We start from the raw sequence: 24,119 nt of genomic DNA on the forward strand, positions 1-24,119 counted from the left end.
ATTTTCCTTGATGGGTTTTTGTTTCTGTGTTTATGCATGTACTTTCCAAGCGGTTTAAGTATGGAAAGGAGCAGCAAGATCGGTCAAGGGAGACAAGGAGCTAGCGAAAACTACAAGTAAGTTTCTCTTCTCTCTTGTTTTATCTGTTGATTATAGAAAAGGTTGAGATTACTTTTTCTGTTGTTTCTAGACCTGCTACTAGATCTAGAGGGTTAGGCATTTGTCCAAGAACACTAAATATCCCTGAAACACTATGTTGAAACTATGCCTAAATGTTGCCCATTTTTCTAAGGAGAAAGGTGTGCTTGAAAGTCTTGGATAGGACATGGAAACTCATCCAAAGGAGGCTTCCAACATTAAGGCTTAAGTCGTTGTATGCTTCCCTTACTTTCTATTAATAATACGTTATGTGTTTACTTTCCATAAATGTGTAAATCATTATTTATTTAGTGTGATACTCCTTGATCTGTCACATAGTTTATGTTAGAATGAATTGTGATATATATGCCTTTGTCATCTCCGTTTGATCTTCCTTGTAGGTATTCATCCACAATGGCATAGATAGGATTTAACTTGAAAGCGAGGTAGGTCATCTATCTTCCTTTGCATTTTCTGATATAAACTAGGAAATTTTGCATGTATTTGTCCTCCCATAGGACTAGAGAGATCATTTTGGTCTACAAAAAAGATTGCCTGCATAATAGTTTGCATGTTAGTTGTCTATGCGACAACAAACATGACATCCAATACACTGTCATCATAATTTCAATTTTAGTTTTACTACCCACATCAATGTGGAATGCATGAAAATCACCACCAAGACACACAATCGATGACCTTCTTCTCTCTCAACTTTTCATTCCTTTGCTACTCAAAAACATTATGGTTGAAGGTAATATAAGAGGGGCGGCTAAACGCCAAATGAATTTCATTGACTATGGATGAAAAGAATCAGAGTTGTGTCGAAGAGTGCATTTACATGGATGGAAGAGCAGTAGAGGGATCTACTAAGTCTATACGAGCCTCTGTGGCGGGCATTGATCAAATGCACCCATAAGTAATATAATTACCAAAGTTATAGAGATTGAATTTGGTCATGGTGGTGAAGAATACAACCCTAATGGTAATGGAAATGTAACGCTAGAGGCAATTAGAATTGAAATTCCATGGGGAGGAGAGTATGCAAAAAATATTGTTTATGGTGGTCTCGATGCAATCGTCACTTGCTTCTCCCTTGTTTCTTCAATTTCCATTGGACATTTATCATAAGGTATTCATTCTATTTTCTCATATGCATTATTTGTATGTATATGGAGTTTAAACATTGATTGTGGCTTTTTCTTTTTGCGGACTAGAATGTATGTGTTGGTATTAGGGTTTCTGAATCTGGTGGTAGATGGGATACCCATGGGATTAGTGATTTTTTGTCCAGAACCACGAAGAGAGATTTGGTTGCGAGCGAGAGACATGTGACCGATTAGGATATGTGTAATAATATTCACCCCCAAGTAATTAAACTCGTTACTACTTATGAATCTATCGACATGGACCACAATGATGCCAAAATGGTGAGTGAAAATGATGCAGTTGAATTCCCCATCTCCCTTGGGACCTCTTTCGACCAGTTATTTGGAGCAATAACTGCTCTGATAATGAATCAATGCAGGTTGAAAGGATGTGGTTATTTATATTGAAATTTATAAATTATTTGTGGTATGTGACCAACTTTATTTGGTGGGTGTGACTATCGATATCCATAGCAATGTTTTGTCATTGCCTCCTCTTACTTTTTCTGTTTTATTTTTATTTTTCCTCCTCGTCTCCTTCGATTTCGTTGATTTCCATGTTCGTGAAGCCTTTCTAGGAAGCTATTGGCGAGTATAGTCAGTGTTTGCATGTTGACTTTGCATTGTGCATGTTGAGAGCTATTGACAACACTGCAGATCCTCAGTTACCGAGACTTCTTCAAAGGCTCCTACCAAGGATTGTGAAGCTTCTAGGGAATTAGAACTTTAGGGGAAGCGACATTGTTTTCTTTGGTTGGAAGTGTAAGAGAGGACGAAGAGGCATTGACACAACAACCGTTGAGTGGTATCCTTTTAACCTTGGACTTAAGTCAATTTTGGATTCCGAGAATATTCTAGAATCTAGGAGAGGTCAATTGTTTGACCTCGCCCATGTCGGTTGGATTCTAGAATATTCTCGGAATCCGCAATCGAGTTAAGGATGCCCCATTTGACTATCTACCAAAGACAAAACAAACTATATGCCTGTTCGAGAGGACTCAGATACATTGGTTGGTGTATATGCCTTTCGAGAGGACTCAAATACATTTGTTGGTGTCAAAATTCAGAAGAGAAACTTGATGGATTTTATCAAGGTCAAAATGACATATGTGTGTGTTAGCCTGGACTTACTTGCCTGCCTGCGCTTCGAAGGGATATTCATTGATGATTAAAACTAGGCCATAGTAATTTGGTTCCTCCCAATGTTGAGTAGGAGTAGGATGAGGTGTGTTGGTTCCTTCCTGAAAGATGATAGGGACCTCGTTGCTACATGACGAACATCGTTGTTGCATGCTGCTTACATATGCCACCATTTTGAATACCTGATGTAGTTGCATCAGGGAAGGGACGCTTGGAGTGCCGCAATTCCCTCATGCATGACAATTAATACCTCGAGATTGTGTGTCATCTACATTTGTTAATACTTCAAGATTGTGTGTCATATGTATCTAGGGTCCATGTGTTAGATTTTTATTGGAATGAGGTAGACGAAAATGACGCTCAGGGATTGGTTATGGTGAACAGTGTTGCACACCCCAACCCCAACTCCATAGAGAGTTAGGGAGAACAGTGCTACACACCCCAACTCCAACTCTACGAAGAGTTAGGATAAACACAACCCAACTCCAACTCCAACTCCATAGAGAATTGAGGTAAACAGTGCTATGTACCCCAACCCCAACTCCACAAAAATATACCTATTTGCATAATTACTCAAAACTGATCAAATTAATGAAATTAAAAATTAAAAAATAAATGAAATTAAAATGTAAAAATGTTTATTGAAAATTATAAATTACAGATGTTAAGGTAACTGAAAAATATAATTTTTGGAAATTTGGATATTGATCTTTGAATGTTTAGAGTTATACAAAGAAACTTATAGCATTCTGATATTTTGAGAAGAAACTTCTACTAATTTGAGAAGAATTATTTTGAATAAAAAATGTGTATAATATTTTAAAATATTAATTATAAATCTTTTATTTTTAATTTATATAAATTTTGATATTCCATCAACATAATATTCTCTTTTTCGCTAATTGTTCAGCACTATTTTATTTTTTGGGTTAATTTTTCAGCACTTTTTTATTATGCTTTACCCTGATCATTCAAACTTTAGTCTTTAGTCAAAATTGTGACCGGTTCTATACAATTAACATCAGCTAAATTTGAACCTCTTTAAATTGATTTCAGCTCAATGTCATTAAATTTGTCACATATGGTCATGCTACATGCAATTCAAGATCAATGTTCAGTCACTCCCCAAAAATAAAAGCAGAAGTCACAATTTTGTTCATATTACAATTTTTTTCAATTATACTTGTATTATAAATTTCTTTTGCTGAAAATTTCCAAAAACTTTAATTGTGGAGTGTTTGAATCATTTTTTATAATAAAAATAAATTTAGTACTATTAACGAGCCTAAATCACTCATAACTATAACTCAAATTTCCAAAAAATTCAACCAAATTTTATCAAAATCTTACATCATGACAATGTGAACCACCCATCACCTACTTAATACAAATATTAGAAGCTACTTAATTAATTAATGTATATATTAAAAGCTACCGTACCGTACATTCATGAAGTTGTGGGGGCAAATCTCACCCATTTCTTAAAGTTTATTGGGAAATTTATGAAATCTTAAGTCAGATGCACTAAATAAATCATTAATTGAATGATTATTTTATAGGGTTTATTTTTACTTTATATTTACCTTGAATCAATAACCCCTGAAATAGGCCATCCCTAAGTCGGTATAACGTGGGAGCGAAGTCGGTATAACGTGGGAGGCATTGTGATATGAAAAATGGGATTTTGAATTTAACGAAAAAGAATTTATTAAAAATTCAAAACATATACAATAAATTAAAAGGACTTACAAAAATCCTTTCAATTCCTAAACGACTTCACAACGAACTAGAAAAACTGCGTAGGTGGCCTCAAAAGATTAATCTCCACAAAGCGGATACCCATGATGTCGTATAGATAAAGAATATGACAACGACATATTTATGAAGAAAATAGTAGCTGCCTCTCATGGGGATCTGAGAAGAGCCGAAAGACATCTCAGTAAAATCGACATGCCATGAAGGGAATGAAGGAGGCGACGAGGGCCAAGAATAGGGAGGGAAGGGCAGGCATTGAAGCAGCCCCTGCCTCCATTGTCGGACTGGGGGCAGCTGCCTTCACCTCTGCTGCTTCTGCTGCTCCCATCACCATCATGACAACGACCAAGAGGGCCGCCGATGCGTATTTGCCAGCACCTGCCATTCTTTCTCGCACTAACAAGAAACCTGCTCCTGCTACCAGATACTGAAATGTTCAAACGCTAAGAACAGGCCTCGCCCAACAAATGTGAGTATCACAAAAACTAGACAAGAACACCCCCCAAATGTGAAGCGCAATTTCCTCTCTGAAATTCGTAGCCTCAACCAAAGACACTTGCAGATTGAGTAGCAGAATTTTACAACAACAGCGTTGAGAGTCACGCGTATTAATAATCATCTCCGCCTCTCACCAGCAACGGACAACTCACGCGTCTCGAAAATATATATATAAAACACATCCTCCGACCTGTGAAATGTCCCCAAAAAAACAAAAAGAATAACAGTCCTAAAGTATGATGATAAAATGTGGGGTCCTGGGTCCCAGATTGGACTTAGTGTTGATGGCGACAGCCGAGCAGACAGCATGGCCGCTAGCCTGGCTGTGGTTTTTTTCACAATTCGTGGGCTCACATCATTGGTAGCGATAGATTCGTTTAAGTTTTGCCTCTCTTTCTTTATGTATGGGTGACCCACCTCACACACCAATCAAATAATATGGTCGCCACGCTGCAAAAGCTAGAAGGTAGGGCACGCTACCTAGAATCCTTTTGTTGAGTGTTTAGTATCCTTTAGAGTTTATGCTCATTCCAAGGTGTTGCGATGTCAGTTTCAAATAATACCACCAATCCTTCCTCTCCATGTTTTATAAAAAGTATTCTAAATATAAAGAAAGCCAAAAACTTGAAAAATACATTAAATTTAATCACTCTTAAAATCAACTTTACACGATACATAGAAGGACTCTTCCACCTATTCTGTTTCTTCCACCTATTCCATTAAACCAAATTAAGTGATTGAAACATCAAAATCGGAGAGTAGACTTTATCATACACATAAAAATGATAGTCGACTAATTTTTTTTTTAAGATACACAAATTATTTGGGACATTTAGCTGAGGGAATATCTCAATCATATATCAATTTTAAAAGAATTTAGTTGGAGAGAATCTCTCAAATCTAATTAGGCCTAGCAACCTCCTAAAGATGAGAAACAAACTCTCAACTTATAGAACCAACTCTACCTAATTATGACTAGTGATCTCAATGATCCAAATATATGATCTCAAATAAGACAAGTAGGAGTTATACTCCAATACTTTTCCCCATACTATCTCCTCTTGTTGACAAGTGGTCATTTCTACCCATCAACACCACATCACAGCCAAATTATCTTAAGTGGATCCATGTCATTTTTGTCAGGAGCTACCACCGAGGCCTACGCCACATCACCATGCATGACCCACTCCCTTCAACAACTTGCAATATGAATATATACATTATATTATATGCAGAACCCTACCCCTTTGGCTATATATATATATATATATATATATATATATATATATATATATATATGTAATGCACCACACGACACAAACCACAATCAATGGGGTCCACTTTGCCACATAACCTCGGGAGTAAAATTTTAGGCATTACTCCTTACTCCTCCATTTAAAGCTCCAAGGTACGGGACATAAAATTTTCTTTTTTGTTATCTAACAAGAAATTTTACCATCTCGGTACATAAATCTCGGTCTTTCTCTAGGGTTAAAGTCATGCTAACATTCCCTGCCTCAGACCTTTGCACCATGACCCTTTAAGAAATCATTAGGGTGATGTTAGCCCTAGGTGACGTCACACCCTCCACATGGCCTCCTCTAAGAGTGCCACGTGTCACTCATTTTTGGCCCACTTGGTCCTGCCAAATGGAAAAATCCAGGTTCAACGTGTCAGTGATTGTGGTATCACATTAGTCTCCTAACCACATCATTCACCACACTAAACAGGTGCTCCCCTAGGCTCTCGACCTCTTGCTTAGGCGCAAACCATAGTCAACGAGGTCCACCTGGCCACATAACCCTAGGAATAAAATTCTAGGTGTTACTCGTTACGCCTCCATTTAAAGCTCCTGGTCTGAGATAAAAATATTTATCCGTCGTTATTTAACAAGAATTTTTCCTGCCCCGAGACATAAATTTTGCTCCTTCTCTATGATGCCCCTCTTTTAAACACTAGGGTGATGTCATCACTCAAAGCCTCCAAGGTGACATCACGCTGACGTGCCCCACCACAGAACTTTGCACCTTTCCCTCTGAAGAAACTGTCGAGGTGATGTTAGCCCGAGCTAATGTCACACCCTGCACTTGGCCTCCTTTGGGAGTGCCATGTGTCACTCACATTTGGCACACTTGGTCCTACTAAATGACCAAATCCAAGTGCCACGTGTCATACTGGATCATGGTGCCACATCACCCTGTTAACCACATTATTTTCCATGTTAAAAAGGTGCCCCATTAGGCTCTCAACCTCTTACAAATCAGGCACAAACTATTAGGGTCCAACCCTAACCCCTTTATTTATGTAATAGGGTCGAGTCATAGTTATAGTTAGTCAAAGAGTCAATAAAGCCCGTATTAATAATTATAAGTGGTTGACCCGCATTTAAGAAAGGGACCACACTTAGTTGCAAATGGGCCATGGTATTAGATAGATGTTATTGAGAGAACCATGGTAATGACCCATGGTATTATATGTATGAATCCTATATAAAGGATGGAGACTCCCCATTGAGATATATAGAGTCTTATTTTGTAATCGAGCTCTACTCTATTGGAGGTTGCCCCCTCAAAGAGGCAAATGAACATTACTTTCATCTCTTAATAATAATATACTTGTTGTTTTTTCATTTTGTTCTGTGTTCTGGGTTGTATTTCTTCACATATTTGGTATTTTGGAATTTCTCATATGTCAAGAGCATAATAAGTGGTATCAGAGCACTTTCCACGGCCGATGGTACCTTCATTTTTGGTAGATTTTTTTTTCAGGCTAGAGATGTGTTCCAGCGTCTTTAAACCACGAGATTTGTCATGGGCGCATAAACCTATGGATTTAGGGAGGCATGCACGTAGGAAATACAAGAGGTGGTCACGTTTGTTGGACTCCCTTGTAACCCCTCTGGGTAACCCATCGAGTAGTAGCGCATTAGACAGAACTGCACATGAACTGCCTTCCATGTACCCTCTGGGTATATCAGAAGCCCCCTAAACTCACCTGAAACCTCACCTTAGATAAGCGTCGGCCGTCTTGCTGCTATAGTACACTGAGAACAGCACTTGGGGGGATTACTCGCACGTACGATATGGTAGTCGGGTAGTACGGCTAATGGTACGATTGATCCTCCTTAGTTAGCGCCCTGAAATATTGGGCCGAGTACTATTGTTAGACCCTTATGTATATTGTGATCTATAGCACCTGACACTCCTTTGTGACCATAGTTCCCTTGACTCTCTAAAGATCGCCCATTATCTTATTTTTCAAATCAGATCTACCAGTTGGGGTTCTACTGCCGCAGTATGATTCAAAACTAGCAGTTGGGGTTCTGTCGCTGCTGCAATAGTCAGATCCACCAGTTGAGGTTCTACAGCCACAGTAACATTCAAATCAGATCCACCAGTTAAGGTTCTATCGCCACAATAACATTCAAATCTAGTAGTGGGGGTTCTGTAGCCGCCGCACTCCAACTCACATTCAACCATTGGGGTTGCGCAGGAAGATCTGACCATCTGTGCAGTGAGGCTTGTGGTTCCTATAGTCAGGGCTGATTTTCGCAGGACATTGGGCAAGATCATGTTTTCTGGAATTTGGATGCTTACAAGAGATTTAGCCCATCAGATTCAAGATGACGAGCTTATCACATCGGTACCATTCACTTGTCAACTTCAATTTTCAGGAGGTCCCAATTTTTTTCAAAGTGACGACAAGTGACTAAGATCTGTGTATGGTAGAAACCAAAGCTCAAGACATGGCCACGAGAAGGTAGAGTGCCTTGAAAAACAATTTGATTCTTTCAAGGACCTAGTGGACCAGATGCAGAAATTCATGGATCAATTCAAAGTGGGCACGTCGGTGTTGCATCCAGAGGCACATGGTCTTAATGAAGACCTTGAAGGAGAATCTAGCCATCATATTCACTTCCATGAATATCACCAACATTCCCACCTCGGCCACCCAAGCTAGACATGTATAAATTTGATGGCTCTAATCCGGCAGTATGGGTAGCACAAATGGAACAATATTTCATTCTGATCTGAGATGATCAAACTAGACTGCGTGTGGGAGCCCTTTACTTGGACCAAGAGAGATGGCAATGGTGGCAGTGGCATTGGAAATGCTATCCCGGGAACATAACTTGGAAGGTGTTCTAAAAATATCTTTATGACCGCTTTGATAGAGACTCTAATATTTTGCGTTGTCTTACTAAGCTCCGACAGACAGGCACAGTAAAAGAATGCATTGCAACCTTTGAGACATTGGCCATCCACACAGAAGGTCTAGGAGATGAATTCTACTTGGAATGTTTTATCAGTGGTCTCAAAGAAGCCATCCAAGCACATGCCCGGATGCACCACCGACCTACATGGATAGATGCTTGCAACAAGACTATTAAAGTGGAACATGCTTTAGCTGCCTAGTCTCCTCATCGAAATTTCATAGCCAAGGGACACCGCACCCAGGCTCAGGGTCCTACCCAAACACTTAAGTTCCAAAAGGTGTCTCTAACAGAAATGGCTGAAAGAAGAAAACAAGGATTTTACTACTACTGTGATGACAAATACTCCCCGGGCATAAATGCAAGGAACCCAAATTCTTTCAAATTGTTGTTACTGATCAGAGTTCATCTGAGGAAGTCCCACCCCTTGAGGGATCAGAAGATGAAATTGAGGAAATCCAGTAGGACAATGAGCTCCTAGCTACGCCAGAGGAACCAGTTATCTCATTACATGCTTTGGTGGGAATTTCTGCGCCCCAAACTCTCAAAATCAGAGGCTTTATTAAACATAGCCCTATAGTACTATTGATTAATAGTGGTAGCACTCATAACTTTATCCATCAGCAAGTCGTTGAAGTTGTTCATTGTTTTGTCAGGGCAGTCTCTAATTTCCAAGTCCAGATTATCAATGGGGGGACAATGAAATGTGAAGGCTGCTACGAAAATATCAAACTTCAGATGGAAGACTACCACCTAAAGACCCACATGTTTGCGATTAACATGGGTGGTTGTGACATTGCCTTGGGTGTTTAATGGCTTCGCACACTAGGCCCAATCACAATGGATTTCTAGGAGTTATATATGAGCTTTAAGCAAAATGACCGCATGCATACCCTCTGTGGACTCCATGCAAGGGCTCCTTCTATCATCAACTCGCATCGAATGAAAAAGTTTTTGAAAAAGGGCCATCATGAAGTTATCACCCAATTTAATGCCATCCAGGCCATAGAGCCCACTACTCCTCATATTCATCCTGAGATGCAACAGGTCTTAAACCGCCACCAATAGGTATTTGACAAACCTAAAGAGCTTCCACCCTCTAGAGGGGAACATGATCATAGCATCACTTTGGTCCCAGGAGCACAACTGCTGAATGTGTGCCCATATCGATATCCTTTCACCCAAAAGAATGAAATTGAAAAAATCATCAAGGAACTCCTTGAAGCCGATGTTATTCGTCCTAGCATCAGTCCTTATTCATCACCAATGGTCATGGTGCTCAAGAAATATGGGGAATGACACATGTGTCCAAACTTCCGGGCCCTCAACAAGCTCACTGTCAAAGACAAATTCCCTATCCCAGTTGTTGATGATCTGCTTGATGAACTACATGGTGCCCAATTCTTTACTAAGCTAGATCTTCACTTGGGCTATCACCAAATACGCATGAAAGAAGTAGACATTCCCAAGACTGCTTTCCGAACTCATGATGGCCACTATGAATTCTTGGTCATGCCATTTGGTCTTTGTAATGCCCCATCCACTTTCCAAAGCCTCATGAATCACCTGCTGAAACCATATCTCAGAAAATGTGTCCTAGATTTCTTTGATGACATTCTCATCTACAACCTAACCAGGGAAAAACATCTTCAGCATGTATACATGGTCTTGCAACTATTCTGGACTAACAAATTATTTGTCAAATTTTCCAAGTGCTCTTTTGGCATGAAATAAGACGAGTATTTGGGACACATTGTGGATCGTGAAGGTGTTCGAGTGGATCCCAAAAAGATACAAGCAATGCAAGATTGGCCCCAACCAAAAACATTGAAGAGTTTGCGAGGATTCTTGGGTCTCACTGGCTACTAGTGCAAATTTGTCCGCAATTATGGTCGCATTACTAGACCCCTCACTAACCTTCTCAAGAAAAAATCATTCCTCGGGACTGGTACAACACGACAGGCGTTTATGACTCTCCAACAGGTCATGTCTTCCACTCCCATATTGGCATTTCTCGACTTCACTACATTTTTGTGATTGAATGTGATGCTTCAGGTACTGGTATTGGTGTTGTTTTAATGTCGGAAGGTTGACCCTTGGCTTTCACCAGCCAACAACTAAGTGGGAAACATCTGGGACACTCTACCTATGAGAAGGAGATGATGGCCATCTTACATGCAGTAGATACCTGGCGACCATACTTATTGGGGCAGAATTTCCGAATCCACACAGACCATCAAAGCCTCAAAAATAAACGAAAAAGGAACCCCCCTAGTGTCACCTGTCAACTCTTTTCTGACTCTCGAAATATGAAAATATTGTTGAGTACTTGTCGTTTCTAACTCGTTAAAGTAAATGAAATGATGTCTGCTGAGTATAGGTTTAACCCTTTTCCAGACTGAGATTAACTAATGTATGAAAAATGAATACCTTAGTCACACGCGGCTAAGAGGTTCTCTTGAACATTGTTTTCTACCTTTTCGTATTTGAGAGGCTATCTAGGAAAAGGGACCTCTGGAGTTTCCATTTTTCCTCTTTTTCAAACTCTCTAAACATGAAAATGATGTCGAGTTACCCCTTCGTCAGTCTCATAGAACTGAAACGACAAAGGATTTGTCACCATGAAGAGACCGAGCTACTCCTTCCTAGTGCTCGTTAAAAACACTACGATGGATTCAGTTGAAGTATGAACTTATACGACAAGCATTTGCTATCCTCTTCTAGCTTGAGATAAAAAATAATGAGGTACTCACTAGAAATAGTGGGGAAAAATGGAAATAAACATGTCTTGTATTTTGTATAAAGGAAACATGTCACTCTTCAACATGACACTTATCTGTTGCTCATGTCGGGTTTGGGTTATCCTCACTTCATCACTTGCCTTCCTAGGTTTTGGGAATCCATTTGTCTCTCATCTAATTATATCATATTTTCATCATGACCTCTAATCCTATGTTGAGTTAAATGTTGCCAAAGTCCAGAGTCGTGTCACCGATATGTTCAAGAGAAGTCCCATCTACACTTCAAACTACTTATACCATGTTTTACTTTTCTGCAACAATCCTGAATCACTCTTACCAATTCTGCAAAAGTCATATGTTTTGTGTCGATGATGTGGGAAACATTATGGCCCTCCTTCGACGGATCACTTCCTATCGACTCCAACTCATTATCCAGGAAGGTGATCTCAAAACTCACTTTCAGTACCTTGGAGCTTGCATGCCTCAATGGCAAGTTCTTCGCATTCGACAATAGGTTCACGTCATTGGCCTTTGATCGAATGATTCTGTGAGTGTTCGACTTCAACTTCCTTATTCGCACTCGTGGATTGTGTTGTTGTACCTTGAGAGCCATTTCCATTATTGGTGGTTTCTCTCGTGCCTGTTAAGATTTCACATCATTGACCGATAATCAAGTGGTTTTCTACCATGTTCGACTATGACACGTCTATTCACATGGTGGGATTCGTACTTTGGTTCGGTCGAGACAGAGATGAAGACTGTGGGTTTTTTCTGATAAATCTAAGCTGCATGGAGTTATTAGCTATTCATGATTGTACACATGATTCCCTCTATACATATGGTTTCGTACATGCCGTGGGTCCATATATATGATCCCTTTTGTTCGGATGATTGCGTCCATACCTTGGATCCATACACATGATCCTTTCTATTCGGATGATTACATCCATATCGTGGATCCATGCACATGATCCCTTCTATTCGGATGGTTGTGTCCATGCCATGGATTCGTGTATTGTTAGGTGCCTATTCAAAGATGTATTATTAGGTATACTTACATCACAAATGTCAGATATATTGTATCATGCTTGATTTACAGGTCTCCTAATGGTGTTTCTTTGGGTCCTTGCCTTGACTTATAAAGCATTTCACCAATCACTTCTTGTTCTTCCTTCATACTTTAGGGGGCATCTGTTACACAGTGTTTTGTCACACTTCCCGTCCTATATCCTAAAGCGTCAAAATGACAAAAGCTTTCAATGTATTCACCATGAAACATATACAAAAGCATCCCTAAATAAAAGAAGAAAAATTGCCTGGAAAGAGTTTCTAATAAAACTTGTCAAAAACGTAGTTTTCAAGATCAATGCATTTTGCACCACTAGTGACCCGTGCTGCCAATTTATTGAACTATGTTGACCTAGTGCTACCAGCACAGATTTTATAAGGAAAACCCATGTTGAACCTCTTTAAGCAGTTTTTCCTACAATGGAGGAGAAGCTTCTCTTACTAAAAGTCTCGAGAACGGCGAGTTGGTTACAGGTGAATAAGGATTAGAGCAAGATCTCCCATTCTTGGTCCTTGATCCTAATTTCATGGATCTTTCCCTTGAGTTGTGGAACCTCTCCCTCCTTTTATGGATCCTTAACTCCCTATCCTTACCTATAAATGAGATCCCTACTATCCACAACCAATTGACTATTGCTTGGTTTCCTTCCTATGTGTTACAGATCCATTTGGGCAAATCAACGCCAACTTACGGATTGATACTATTAGGGCCCATCAACCCCTAATGCAGTTGTTACATGCCCTAGAATAAGTTAAACATCAGAATGCCTCACTTCCCAAGAAGTTCCATCACTAAAAACATCCAAAAACTGCCTCTAAGAAGATCAGCGTAGGTAGGCCTTCATTAGGGTGCACTGCAGTGTAGCCCAGTACACTACCAGGGTGGATCAGCACTAGGTGGATCAGATAGCACTACCAGGGTACACTGCAGTGCAGCCAATACACTGTCAGCGTGCATTACAGCGCACTTGGTCCCTCTTTGGTCCGCGCTAGGCGAATTTGAGCAAATTTTTGTGAGTCTTGAAGATTCCTTATCCATTGGAAGCCTCTAGAAGTCTCTCAATGCCACCCACTCCTTTGAGTTTGCATTTGGATGAGGAAGGGAATTATGAAACATCAATCCCCTATCCCTTCTTCCATGGAACTGATTTCTAAATTTAGAAAGGAATTCATTATCACCATTGATGGCATAACCTCCTTCACTCACCTATAAATAGATCACTCATCTAAGAGATCAAGGGCTGAAAAATATTGAGTTGTAAGGAGATGCTGGTGATATGAGATTAGAATTGAGTGCAAGTATTGTAATAGTGTTGGAGCGTCTTGCTTGTCATGAGGTGAAGAGGGATTGAATTGGAAGAGTGTCACTGGATCGAGCTCATATGGGTTGTAATCTTTCCTCTTATCAATAAAGTTTTCAAGACTTTTTCCTTATGCTTGTGTTATATGTTAATGATTTCATATGTATATCATGTTCTTGATTCCATGTTATTTATAAGCAATAGATCATTATCATTTGCCTTGATGGGTTTTTGTTTTTGTGTTTGTGCAGGTACTTTCCAAGCGACTTAAGTATGGGAAGGAGCAGCAAGATCAGTCAAGGGAGACAAGGAGCTAGCGAAAACTACAAGTAGGTTTCTCTTCTCTCTTGTTTTATCTGTTGATTATAGAAAAGGTTGAGATTACTTTGTCTGTTGTTTCTAGACCTGTTACTAGATCTAGAGGGTTAGGCATTTGTCCAAGAACACTAAATATTCCCAAAACAAATTGGCAACCACAGTGGGAGCGATTATCTATCTTCACAGCTTATCCACCTCCTTAGACACCTTGACATACTTTACTTGTTGTAATTCAGCCTTTTGCATTGAATTTTGGTCAAAATTTGAGGTTAGATGACTCTTGAGTGGCCTCACAAGGATTAGCACAGTCTAGCCTTAGAGACAGTTCTCTACAATGTAGTTAGGCCTTCTTTGACCTGCCCTGATTAAGCTTGGAATATTTTAATCAACGCAGTTTGACCCTCTTTGACATGAGTTGATCAATGCAGATTGGCCCTCTTTGACTTGTGTTGGTCAGCTTTGAAATCTTTGAAATCAGCGCAGTATTTAGTGAGAGCCAGTGCTCTACAGCGCATTTAGCCCCTCTGTGACCTGCGTTGATCAACCTTAGGTTAAATTCCCACCTTTGGATTGAGTTTTTGCCAAAATTCTTCTCATTTCTTGCTTGTTTAAAATCAATGATGTCTTATCTCTGAAAACAGTCTTTTCATCTCCTTAGCCAGCCCTACTTTGATTGGATTGATTAATGTTTCTTTAATGTTTTCTTTGTCATTATCAGTCTATAGTCAAAGTTAGTTTTTGGTCGATTGATCTTTAGCGAAAGAAAGCATCGTAAAATCGTCTTTTCCTTCGAAAATTGAATTGTCGTCAAATCTTCATTCATGAAAGATCAATTAGTTGATATGTGCATATGATTAGTCTTCTCATTGAAAGTGTTGTAATTCCTCATTTCTTTGAAAACGAAAGTGTCGTAGAGTATTCCTTTCCTTGAAAAGAAATTGTAAATGAACCTTAATTCCATCCACCTGATAGCCATGAGTAGTCTACTTAGGTGAATGTAATGAAGTTTGGGGGGCATGCACCTAATGGTAAAGTTAAGTTTCCCTGTAGGTTATGTGAAGGGAATCACCCAATTCACTTTTGTCCCTATTTGGACGAAGCCGAAAAAGTGTTAGATAACCGTCCTGCTTCACCGCAGTGACTTCTATCTGGTTACAGGAGACTCTCCCTTTCATCATGCTAGGGGCATGTAAACCAATCTCAAGCATAGTTTTTCGTTTTAAGCTTGTGTAAACATGAAACTGAATCCAAGCATAGTTCCCTATGGTTCAAGCTTGTGTAAAAATAAACCCATTTCCATTTTAACCCTTGTGATGCCCATTCTATCAACATTTTTGTCAAATGAGCCTTGGTTGTTTTCATCCCATCGCCACCATCCCTTTGGCCGATCATACACTTTCACTTGGTTGTTTACCCTTTTTGAGGAACAATTGCAATGAGTGGTCTTATTAGCCAACCTCTTCACATAAATCAACATGTTTTGAGAAGTTCCAACATCACTGGAACCAGTTGCTACCCTAGACACCACTCATTCCTCAAAATTGGAGTCCTAAACTCTTTTCAGACTCTCTAAATATGAAAATATTGTCGAGCACTTGTCTATTCCAGCTCATTAAATGATTGGAAACGATATCTCTCTTGTATTATTTTACGCTTTTTCGGACTTGAGAGATTATTTTACGAAAAAGAACTTGTGGAGTTTCCTTTTCATCCCTTTTCAAACTCTCTAAACATGAAAAGGACCGAGTTATCTTTGTCGTTAAACTCGTTAAAAACATCAAATAGCGACAAACTTGTCCATCTAGACAAGGCCAAGTTTCACCTTCGCTAGACTCGTTAAAGCATCAAATAGCGATGGATTCGCCCGAAGGGTGAAATTATACAACAAGCATATGTTATCCTCCTCAAGCTTGATAAAAAATAAAGAGGTACTAGTCAACAATGACTGGGGAAATGGGAAAAGGCCGAGAAAACTTTACGGTAGCAAGTTGCTCTTAAACATGACACTTTCACTTCATCTCTGTGACTATTTGGGTTGGGTTATCTACTTGACGATTATCATACTCATGTTCTATCACATGATCCATCACTTTTGTTTTGGGTCAATGCTGCCAATTCATTCAGTGTCATCGATATGTTCAAGAGAAGTTACTCAGTTCAAACTTCATCCTTTGCAATACCGTAAACCTTCATTTCATGAATGCCATTCTTGAACTTTGTGTCGTAAGTCGATTCTCATCTCCAAAATCATTTACCTAATTTCGTGTCGTAGATGTGGGATACATCAAGGCCCTCTTGCGACGAAGTTGCTTCTTGTCGACATTAGCACATCATCCAAGAAGTTAACTTAGAAACACCCCTTTAGTACCTTGAAGCTTGCATCCATCAATGGCAGGTTTCTCGCTTCCAGCGATAGGTTGACATCACTGACCTTCGATCGAAAGACCTTGTATGGTGTTCGACATCAAATCATTTATTCACACCATGTGAAATGTACTATAGTACCCTGAGGGTCATTATCATTATCGATGATTCATCTCGCATCTGTTAACAGCTTACGTCATTGGCTGGTAATCAGACAATGTCTTTCCATGTTCGAATTCAAAACATCTATTCAGATGGTTAGACTTGTACTTGAGCAAAATATTAAACGAGATTGAAGACCCCAGATCTAGTTTCTTCCATCCGGGCCGCAATATTTTCAGGAGTACTAAATCAAATGTAAAATGGCCTTACATTCATGGTCAACCATTCATGGATCTATATCTATAGATGACTATATTTGTACATGTAATGAAAGTTTATAAGTTGAGCATGGGTATGCCTTCCCTCAGCTAGTTCATGAGAAAAATCAAATTATCATGATATGTGTATTGTAATTGATGCAAGTCACCTTCCGTTTCGAAACCTCCTCTCCTCGTGATAAAGCATTTCACTTGACATATATATTTATGACTTCATGGTTTAAGGGGCAATTGTTACAGATCCATTTGGGCAAATCAACCCCAACTTACGGATCAATACTATTAGGGCCCATCAACCCCTAATGCAGTTGTTACATGCCCTAAAAGAAGTTAAACATCATAATGCCTCACTTCCCAAGAAGTTCCATCACTAAAAACATCCAAAAACTGCCTCTAAGAAGATCAGTGCAGGTAGGCCTTCATTAGGGTGCGTTGTAGTGCAGCCCAGTACACTAACAGGGTGCACTACAGTGTAGCCCAGTACACTACCAGTGTGGATCAGCACAGGTAGATGCACTACCAGGGTACACTGCAGTGCAGCCAATACACTGTCAGCGTGCATTACAGCGCACTTGGTCCCTCTTTGGTCCGCGCTAGGCGAATTTGAGCAAATTTCCGTGAGGCTTTGAAGATTCCTTATCCATTGAAGCCTATAGAAGTTTCTCAATGCCACCTACTCCTTTAAGTTTGCATTTGGATGAGGAAGGGAATTAGGAAACATCAATCCCCTATCCCTTCTTCCATGGAACTGATTTCTAAATTTAGAAATGCATTCATTATCACCATTGATGGCATAACCTCCTTCACTCACCTATAAATAGATCACTCATCTAAGAGATCAAGGGCTGAAAAATATTGAGTTGTAAGGAGATGCTGGTGATATGAGATTAAAATTGAGTGCAAGTATTGTAATAGTGTTGAAGTGTCTTGCTTGTCATGAGGTGAAGAGAGATTGAATTGGAAAGGTGTCACTGGATCGAGCTCATATGGGTTGTAATCTTTCCTCTTATCAATAAAGTTTTCAAGACTTTTTCCTTATGCTTGTGTTATATGTTAATGCTTTCATATGTATATCATGTTCTTGATTCCATGTTATTTATAAGCAATAGATCATTATCATTTTCCTTGATGGGTTTTTGTTTCTGTGTTTGTGCAGGTATTTTCCAAGCAACTTAAATACGAAAAGGAGCAGCAAGATTGGTCAAGGGAGACAAGGAGCTAGCAAAAACTACAAGTAGGTTTCTCTTCTCTCTTGTTTTATCTATTGATTATAGAAAAGTTTGAGATTACTTTGTCTATTGTTTCTAGACCTGCTATTAGATCTAGAGGGTTAGGCGTTTGTCCAAGAACACTAAATATCCCTGAAACACTATGTTGAAACTATGCCTATATGCTACCCATTTTTCTAAGGAGAAAGGAGTACTTGAAAGTCTTGGATAGGACATGGAAACTCATCCAAAGGAGGCTTCCAACATTAAGGCTTAAGTGGTTATATGCTTCCCTTACTTTCTATTAATAATACGTTATGTGTTTGCTTTCCATAAATGTGTAAATCATTATTCATTTAGTGTGATACTCCTTGATCTGTCACATAGTTTATGTTAGAATGAATTATGCTATGTATGCCTTTGTCATCTCTGTTTGATCTTCCTTGTACGTATTCATCCACAATGGCATAGAGAGGATTGAACTTGAAAGCGAGGTAGGTCATCTATCTTCCTTTGCATTTTATGATATAAACTAGGAAAGTTTGCACATATTTGTCTAGTTTGTTGCTAGATCCTCCCATAGGACTAGAGAGATCTTTTTTGTCCGCAGAAATGATTGCCTACATAATAGTATGCATGTTAGTTGTCTATGCGACAACAAACATGACATCCAGTACACTGTCATCATAATTTCAATTTTAGTTTTACTACCCTCATCAATGTGGGATGCATGCAAATCACCACTAAGACACACAATCAGTGACCTTCTTCTCTCTCAACTTTTCATTCCTTTGCTACTCAAAAACATTATGGTTGAAGGTAATATAAGAGGGGCGGCTAAACGCCAAATGAATTTCATTGACTATGGATGAAAAGAATCAGAGTTGTGTGAAAAAGTGCATTTACATGGATGGAAGAGCAGTAGAAGGCTCTACTCAAAGTCTACACGAGCCTCTGTTGGGTGGGGATTGATCAAATGCACCCATAAGCAATATAATTACCAAAGTTATAGAGATTGAATTTGGTCATGGTGGGGACGGATACATCCCTAATGGTAATGGAAATGCAATGTCAGAGGCAATTAGAATTGAAGTTACATGGGGAGGAGAGTATGCAAAAAGCATTGTTTATGGTGGTCTCGATGCAATCATCACTTGCTTCTCCCTTGTTTCTTCCATTTCCATTGGACATTTATCATAAGGTATTCATTCTATTTTCTCAGATGCATTATTTGTCTTTATATGGAGTTTGACCATTGACTACGGTTTTTTCTTTTTGTGGACTAGAATGGATGTGTTGGTATTAGGGTTTTTGAATCTAGTGGTAGATGGGATACCCATGGGATTTAGTGATTTTTTGTCCAGCGCCACTAAGAGAGATTTGGTTGCGAGTGAGAGACATGTGACCAATTAGGATATGTGTAATAATATTCATCCCCAAGTCATTGAACTCGTTACTACTTATGAATCTCTTGGCATGGACCAGAATGATGCCAAAATGGTGAGTGACAATGATGCAGTTGAATTCCCCATCTCCCTTGGGACCTCTTTCGACCAGTTATTTGGAGCAGTAACTGCTCTGATAATGAATCAATGCAGGTTGAAAGGATGTGGTTATTTATATTGAAATTTATAAATTATTTGTGGTATGTGACGAACTTTATTTGGTGGGTGTGATTATCATTATCCATAGCAATGTTTTGTCATTGCCTCCTCTTTCTTTTTTTGTTTTATTTTTATTTTTCCTCCTCATCTCCTTCGATTTCGTTGATTTCCATGTTCGCGAAGCCTTTCTGGGAAGCTATTGGCGAGTATAGTTAGTATTTTCATGTTGGCTTTGCATTGTGCATGCCGAGAGCTATTGACAACGCTGCAGATCCTCAGTTACCGAGACTTCTTCAGAGGCTCCTACCAAGGATTGTGAAGCTTCTGGGGAATTAGAACTTTATGGGAAAGCAATGTTGTTTTCTTTGGTTGGAAGTGTAAGAGAGGATGAAGGGGCATTGACACAACAACTGTTGAGTGGTATCCTTTTAACCTCGGACTTAAGTCAATTTTGGATTCCGAGAATATTCTAGAATCTAGGAGAGGTCAATTGTTTGACCCCGCCCATGTCGGTTGGATTCCAGAATATTCTCAGAATCTGCAATCGAGTTAAGGATGCCCCATTTGACTATCTACCAAAGACAAAACAAACTATATGCCTCTTCGAGAGGACTCAAATACATTGGTTGGTGTATATGCCTTTCTAGAGGACTCAAATACATTTGTTGGTGTCAAAATTCAGAAGAGAAACTTGATGGATTGTATCAAGGTCAAAATGACATATGTGTGCGTTAGCCTGGACTTACTTGCTTGCCTGCACTTCGAAGGGATATTCATTGATGATTAGAACTGGGCGATAGTAATTTGGTTCCTCCCAATGTTGAGTAGGAGTGGGATGAGGTGTGTTGGTTCCTTCCTGAAAGATGATAGGGACCTTGCTACTACATGACGAACATCGTTGCTGCATGCTGCTTACATATGCCACCATTTTTAATACCTGATGTAGTTGTATCAGGGAAGGGATGCTTGGAGTGTCGCAATTCCCTCACAGTTAATTCCTCATGCATGACAATTAATACCTCGAGATTGTGTGTCATCTACATTTGTTAATACCTCGAGATTGTGTGTCATCTACATTTGTTAATACCTCAAGATTGTATGTCATATGTATCTGGGTCCATGTGTTAGATTTTATGTATCTGGGGTCCATGTGTTAGATTTTTATTGGAATGGGGTCCATGTGTGAATCATTTTTTATAGTAAAAATAGATTTAGTATTATTAACGAACCTAAACCACTCATAACTACAACTCAAATTTCCAAAAATTTCAGCCAAATTTTATCAAAATCTTACACCATTATTTTGACAATGTGGACCACCTATCACCTACTTAATACAAATATGAGAAGCTACTTAATTAATTAATGTATGTATTAAAAGCTGCCGTACCGTACATTCATGAAGTTATGGGGGCAAATCTCAACCATTTCTTAAAGTTTATTGGGAAATTTATGAAATCTTAAGTCAGATGCACTAAAGAAATCATTAATTGAATGCTTTTTAATATGGTCTATTTTTACTTTATATTTACCTTGAATCTAAAATAGGCCATCCCTAAGTCGGTATAACGTGGGAGGCATTGTGATATGAAAAATCGGATTTTGAATTTGACGAAAAGAATTTATTAAAAATTCAAAACATATACAATAAATTAAAAGGAGACACAAAAATCCTTTCAATTCCTAAACGACTTCACAATGAACTAGAAAAACTGCCTAGGTGGCCTCACAAGATTAATCTCCACAAAGCGGATGCCCATGATGTCGTATAGATAAAGAGTGGTCATATTTATGAAGAAAATAGTAGCTGCCTCTCACGGGGATCATAAAAGTGGATCTGAGAACAGCCGCAAGACATCTCAGTAAAATCGACATGCCATGAAGGGAATGAAGGAGGCGACGAGGGCCAAGAATAGGGAGGGAAGGGCCGGCATTGAAGCAGCCCCTGCCTCCATTGTCGGACTGGGGGCAGCTGCCTTCACCTCTGCTGCTTCTGCTGCTCCCATCAGCATCATGACAACGACCAAGAGGGCCGCCGATGCGTATTTGCCAGCACCTGCCATTCTTTCTCGCACTAACAAGAAACCTGCTCCTGCTACCAGATACTGAAATGTTCAAACGCTAAGAACAGGCCGAGTATCACAAAAACAAGACAAGAACACCCCCCAAATGTGAAGCACAATTTCTTCTCTGAAATTCGTAGCCTCAACCAAAGACACTTAGCAGATTGAGTAGCAGAATTTTACAACAACAGCGTTGAGAGTCACGCGTATTAATAATCATCTCCGCCTCTCACCAGCAACGGACAATTCACGCGTCTCGAAAAATATATATATAAAACACATCTCTCCGACCTGTGAAATGTCCCCAAAAAACAAAAAGAATACCAGTCCTAAAGTATGATGATAAAATGTGGGGTCCTGAGTCCCAGATTGGACTTCGTGTTGATGGCGACAGCCGAGCAGACAGCATGGCCGCTAGCCTGGCTGTGGTTTTTTTCACAATTCGTGGGCTCACGTCATTGGTAGCGATAGATTCGTTTAAGTTTTGCCTCTCTTTCTTTACGTATGAGTGACCCACCTCACACACCAATCAAATAATATGGTCGCCACGCTCCAAAAGCGAGAAGGTAGGGCACGCTACCTAGAATCCTTTTGTTGAGTGTTTAGTATCCTTTAGAGTTTATCCTCCTTCCAAGGTGTTGCGATGTCAGTTTCAATAATACCACCAATCCTTCGTCTCCATGTTTTATAAAAAGTATTCTTAGTATTCTAAATATAAAGAAAGCCAAAAACTTGAAAACTACATTAAATTTAATCACTCTTAAAATCAACTTTAGAAGGACTCTTCCACCTATTCCATTAAACCAAATTAAGTGATTGAAACATCAAAACTGAAATTAAGTGATTGAAACATCTAAACTGGAGAGTAGACTTTATGATACACGTCGACTATTTTTATTTTAAGATACAGAAATTATTTGGGACATTTAGCTGAGGGAATATCTAAATCATATATCAATTTAAAAAGAATTTAGTTGGAGAGAATCTCTCAAATCTAATTAGGCCTAGCAACCTCTTAAAGATGAGAAACAAACTCTCAACTTATAGAACCAACTCTACCTAATCATGACCAATAATCTCAATGATCCAGATATATGATCTCAAATAAGACAAGTAGGAGTTATACTCCAACACTTCCCCCTTACTATCTCCTCTTGTTAACGAGTGGTCATTTCTACCCATCAACACCACATCACAACCAAATTATCTTAAGTGGATCCATGTCATTTTTGTCAGGAGCTACCACCGAGGCCTACGCCACATCACCATGCATGACCCACTCCCTTCAACAACTTGCAATATGAATATATACATTATATTATATGCGGAACCCTACCCCTTTGGCTATATATATGTGTGTGTGTGTGTATATGCACCACGTGACACAAACCATAATCAATGGGGTCCACTTTGCCACATAACCTCGGGAGTAAAATTTTAGGCATTACTCCTTACTCCTCCATTTAAAGCTCTAAGGTACAGGACATAAAATTTTCTCTATTGTTATCTAACGAGAAATTTTACCGTCTCAGGACATAAATCTCTGTCTTTGTCTAGGGTTAAAGTCATGTTAACATTCCTTGCCTCGGACCTTTGCACCATGACCCTTTAAGAAATCATTGGGGTGATGTTAGCCCTAGGTGACGTCACACCCTCCACATGGCCTCCTCTAAGAGTGCCACGTGTCACTCATTTTTGGCCCACTTGGTCCTGCCAAATGGAAAAATCCAGGTTCCACGTGTCAGTATTGTGGTATCACATTAGTCTCCTAACCACATCATTCACCACACTAAACAAGTGCTCCCCTAGGATCTCGACCTCTTGCAAATTAGGCGCAAACCATTGCAAACCATAGTCAACGAGGTCCACCTGGCCACATAACCCTAGGACTAAAATTCTAGGTGTTACTCGTTACGCCTCCATTTAAAGCTCCTGGTCCGAGATAAAAATATTTATCTGTCGTTATTTAACAAGAATTTTTCCCGCCCCGAGACATAAATTTTGCTCCTTCTCTATGATGCCCCTCTTTTAAACACTAGGGTGATGTCATCACTCAAAGCCTCCAAGGTGACATCACGCTAACATGCCCCACCACAGAACTTTGCACCTTTCCCTCTGAAGAAACTGTCGAGGTGACGTTAACCCGAGCTAATGTCACACCCTGCACTTGGCCTCCTTTG

General features: G+C 39.4%; 2 protein-coding genes across 2 annotated transcripts; both read right to left on the minus strand.

Moving 5' to 3' along the window:
• Positions 1-4,096: 4,096 nt before the first annotated feature.
• LOC149185841 (uncharacterized) lies at positions 4,097-22,229 on the minus strand. The gene is made up of 2 exons (XM_089410816.1): positions 21,688-22,229; positions 4,097-4,327 (listed from the first exon to the last, which is right to left on the minus strand). The coding sequence occupies exon 1, from the start codon at positions 21,937-21,939 to the stop codon at positions 21,736-21,738; it is 204 nt and encodes a 67-aa protein (XP_089266942.1). The 5' UTR covers positions 21,940-22,229; the 3' UTR covers positions 4,097-4,327; positions 21,688-21,735.
• Positions 4,250-4,853, minus strand: LOC149185842 (uncharacterized). The gene has a single exon (XM_089410815.1). The coding sequence runs from the start codon at positions 4,564-4,566 to the stop codon at positions 4,363-4,365; it is 204 nt and encodes a 67-aa protein (XP_089266941.1). The 5' UTR covers positions 4,567-4,853; the 3' UTR covers positions 4,250-4,362.
• Positions 22,230-24,119: the final 1,890 nt, after the last annotated feature.

The sequence above is a fragment of the Pinus tabuliformis genome, chromosome 3_1, assembly GCF_031772625.1.
Source record: "Pinus tabuliformis cultivar Carrire ecotype Pingquan chromosome 3_1, CPIR1, whole genome shotgun sequence".
Lineage (NCBI taxonomy): Eukaryota > Viridiplantae > Streptophyta > Pinopsida > Pinales > Pinaceae > Pinus > Pinus tabuliformis.

Bases quoted from the DNA above. Each gene is read 5' to 3' on its own strand.
- LOC149185841 (XM_089410816.1), bottom strand. From the start codon at position 21,939: ATGGCAGGTGCTGGCAAATACGCATCGGCGGCCCTCTTGGTCGTTGTC.
- LOC149185842 (XM_089410815.1), bottom strand. From the start codon at position 4,566: ATGGCAGGTGCTGGCAAATACGCATCGGCGGCCCTCTTGGTCGTTGTC.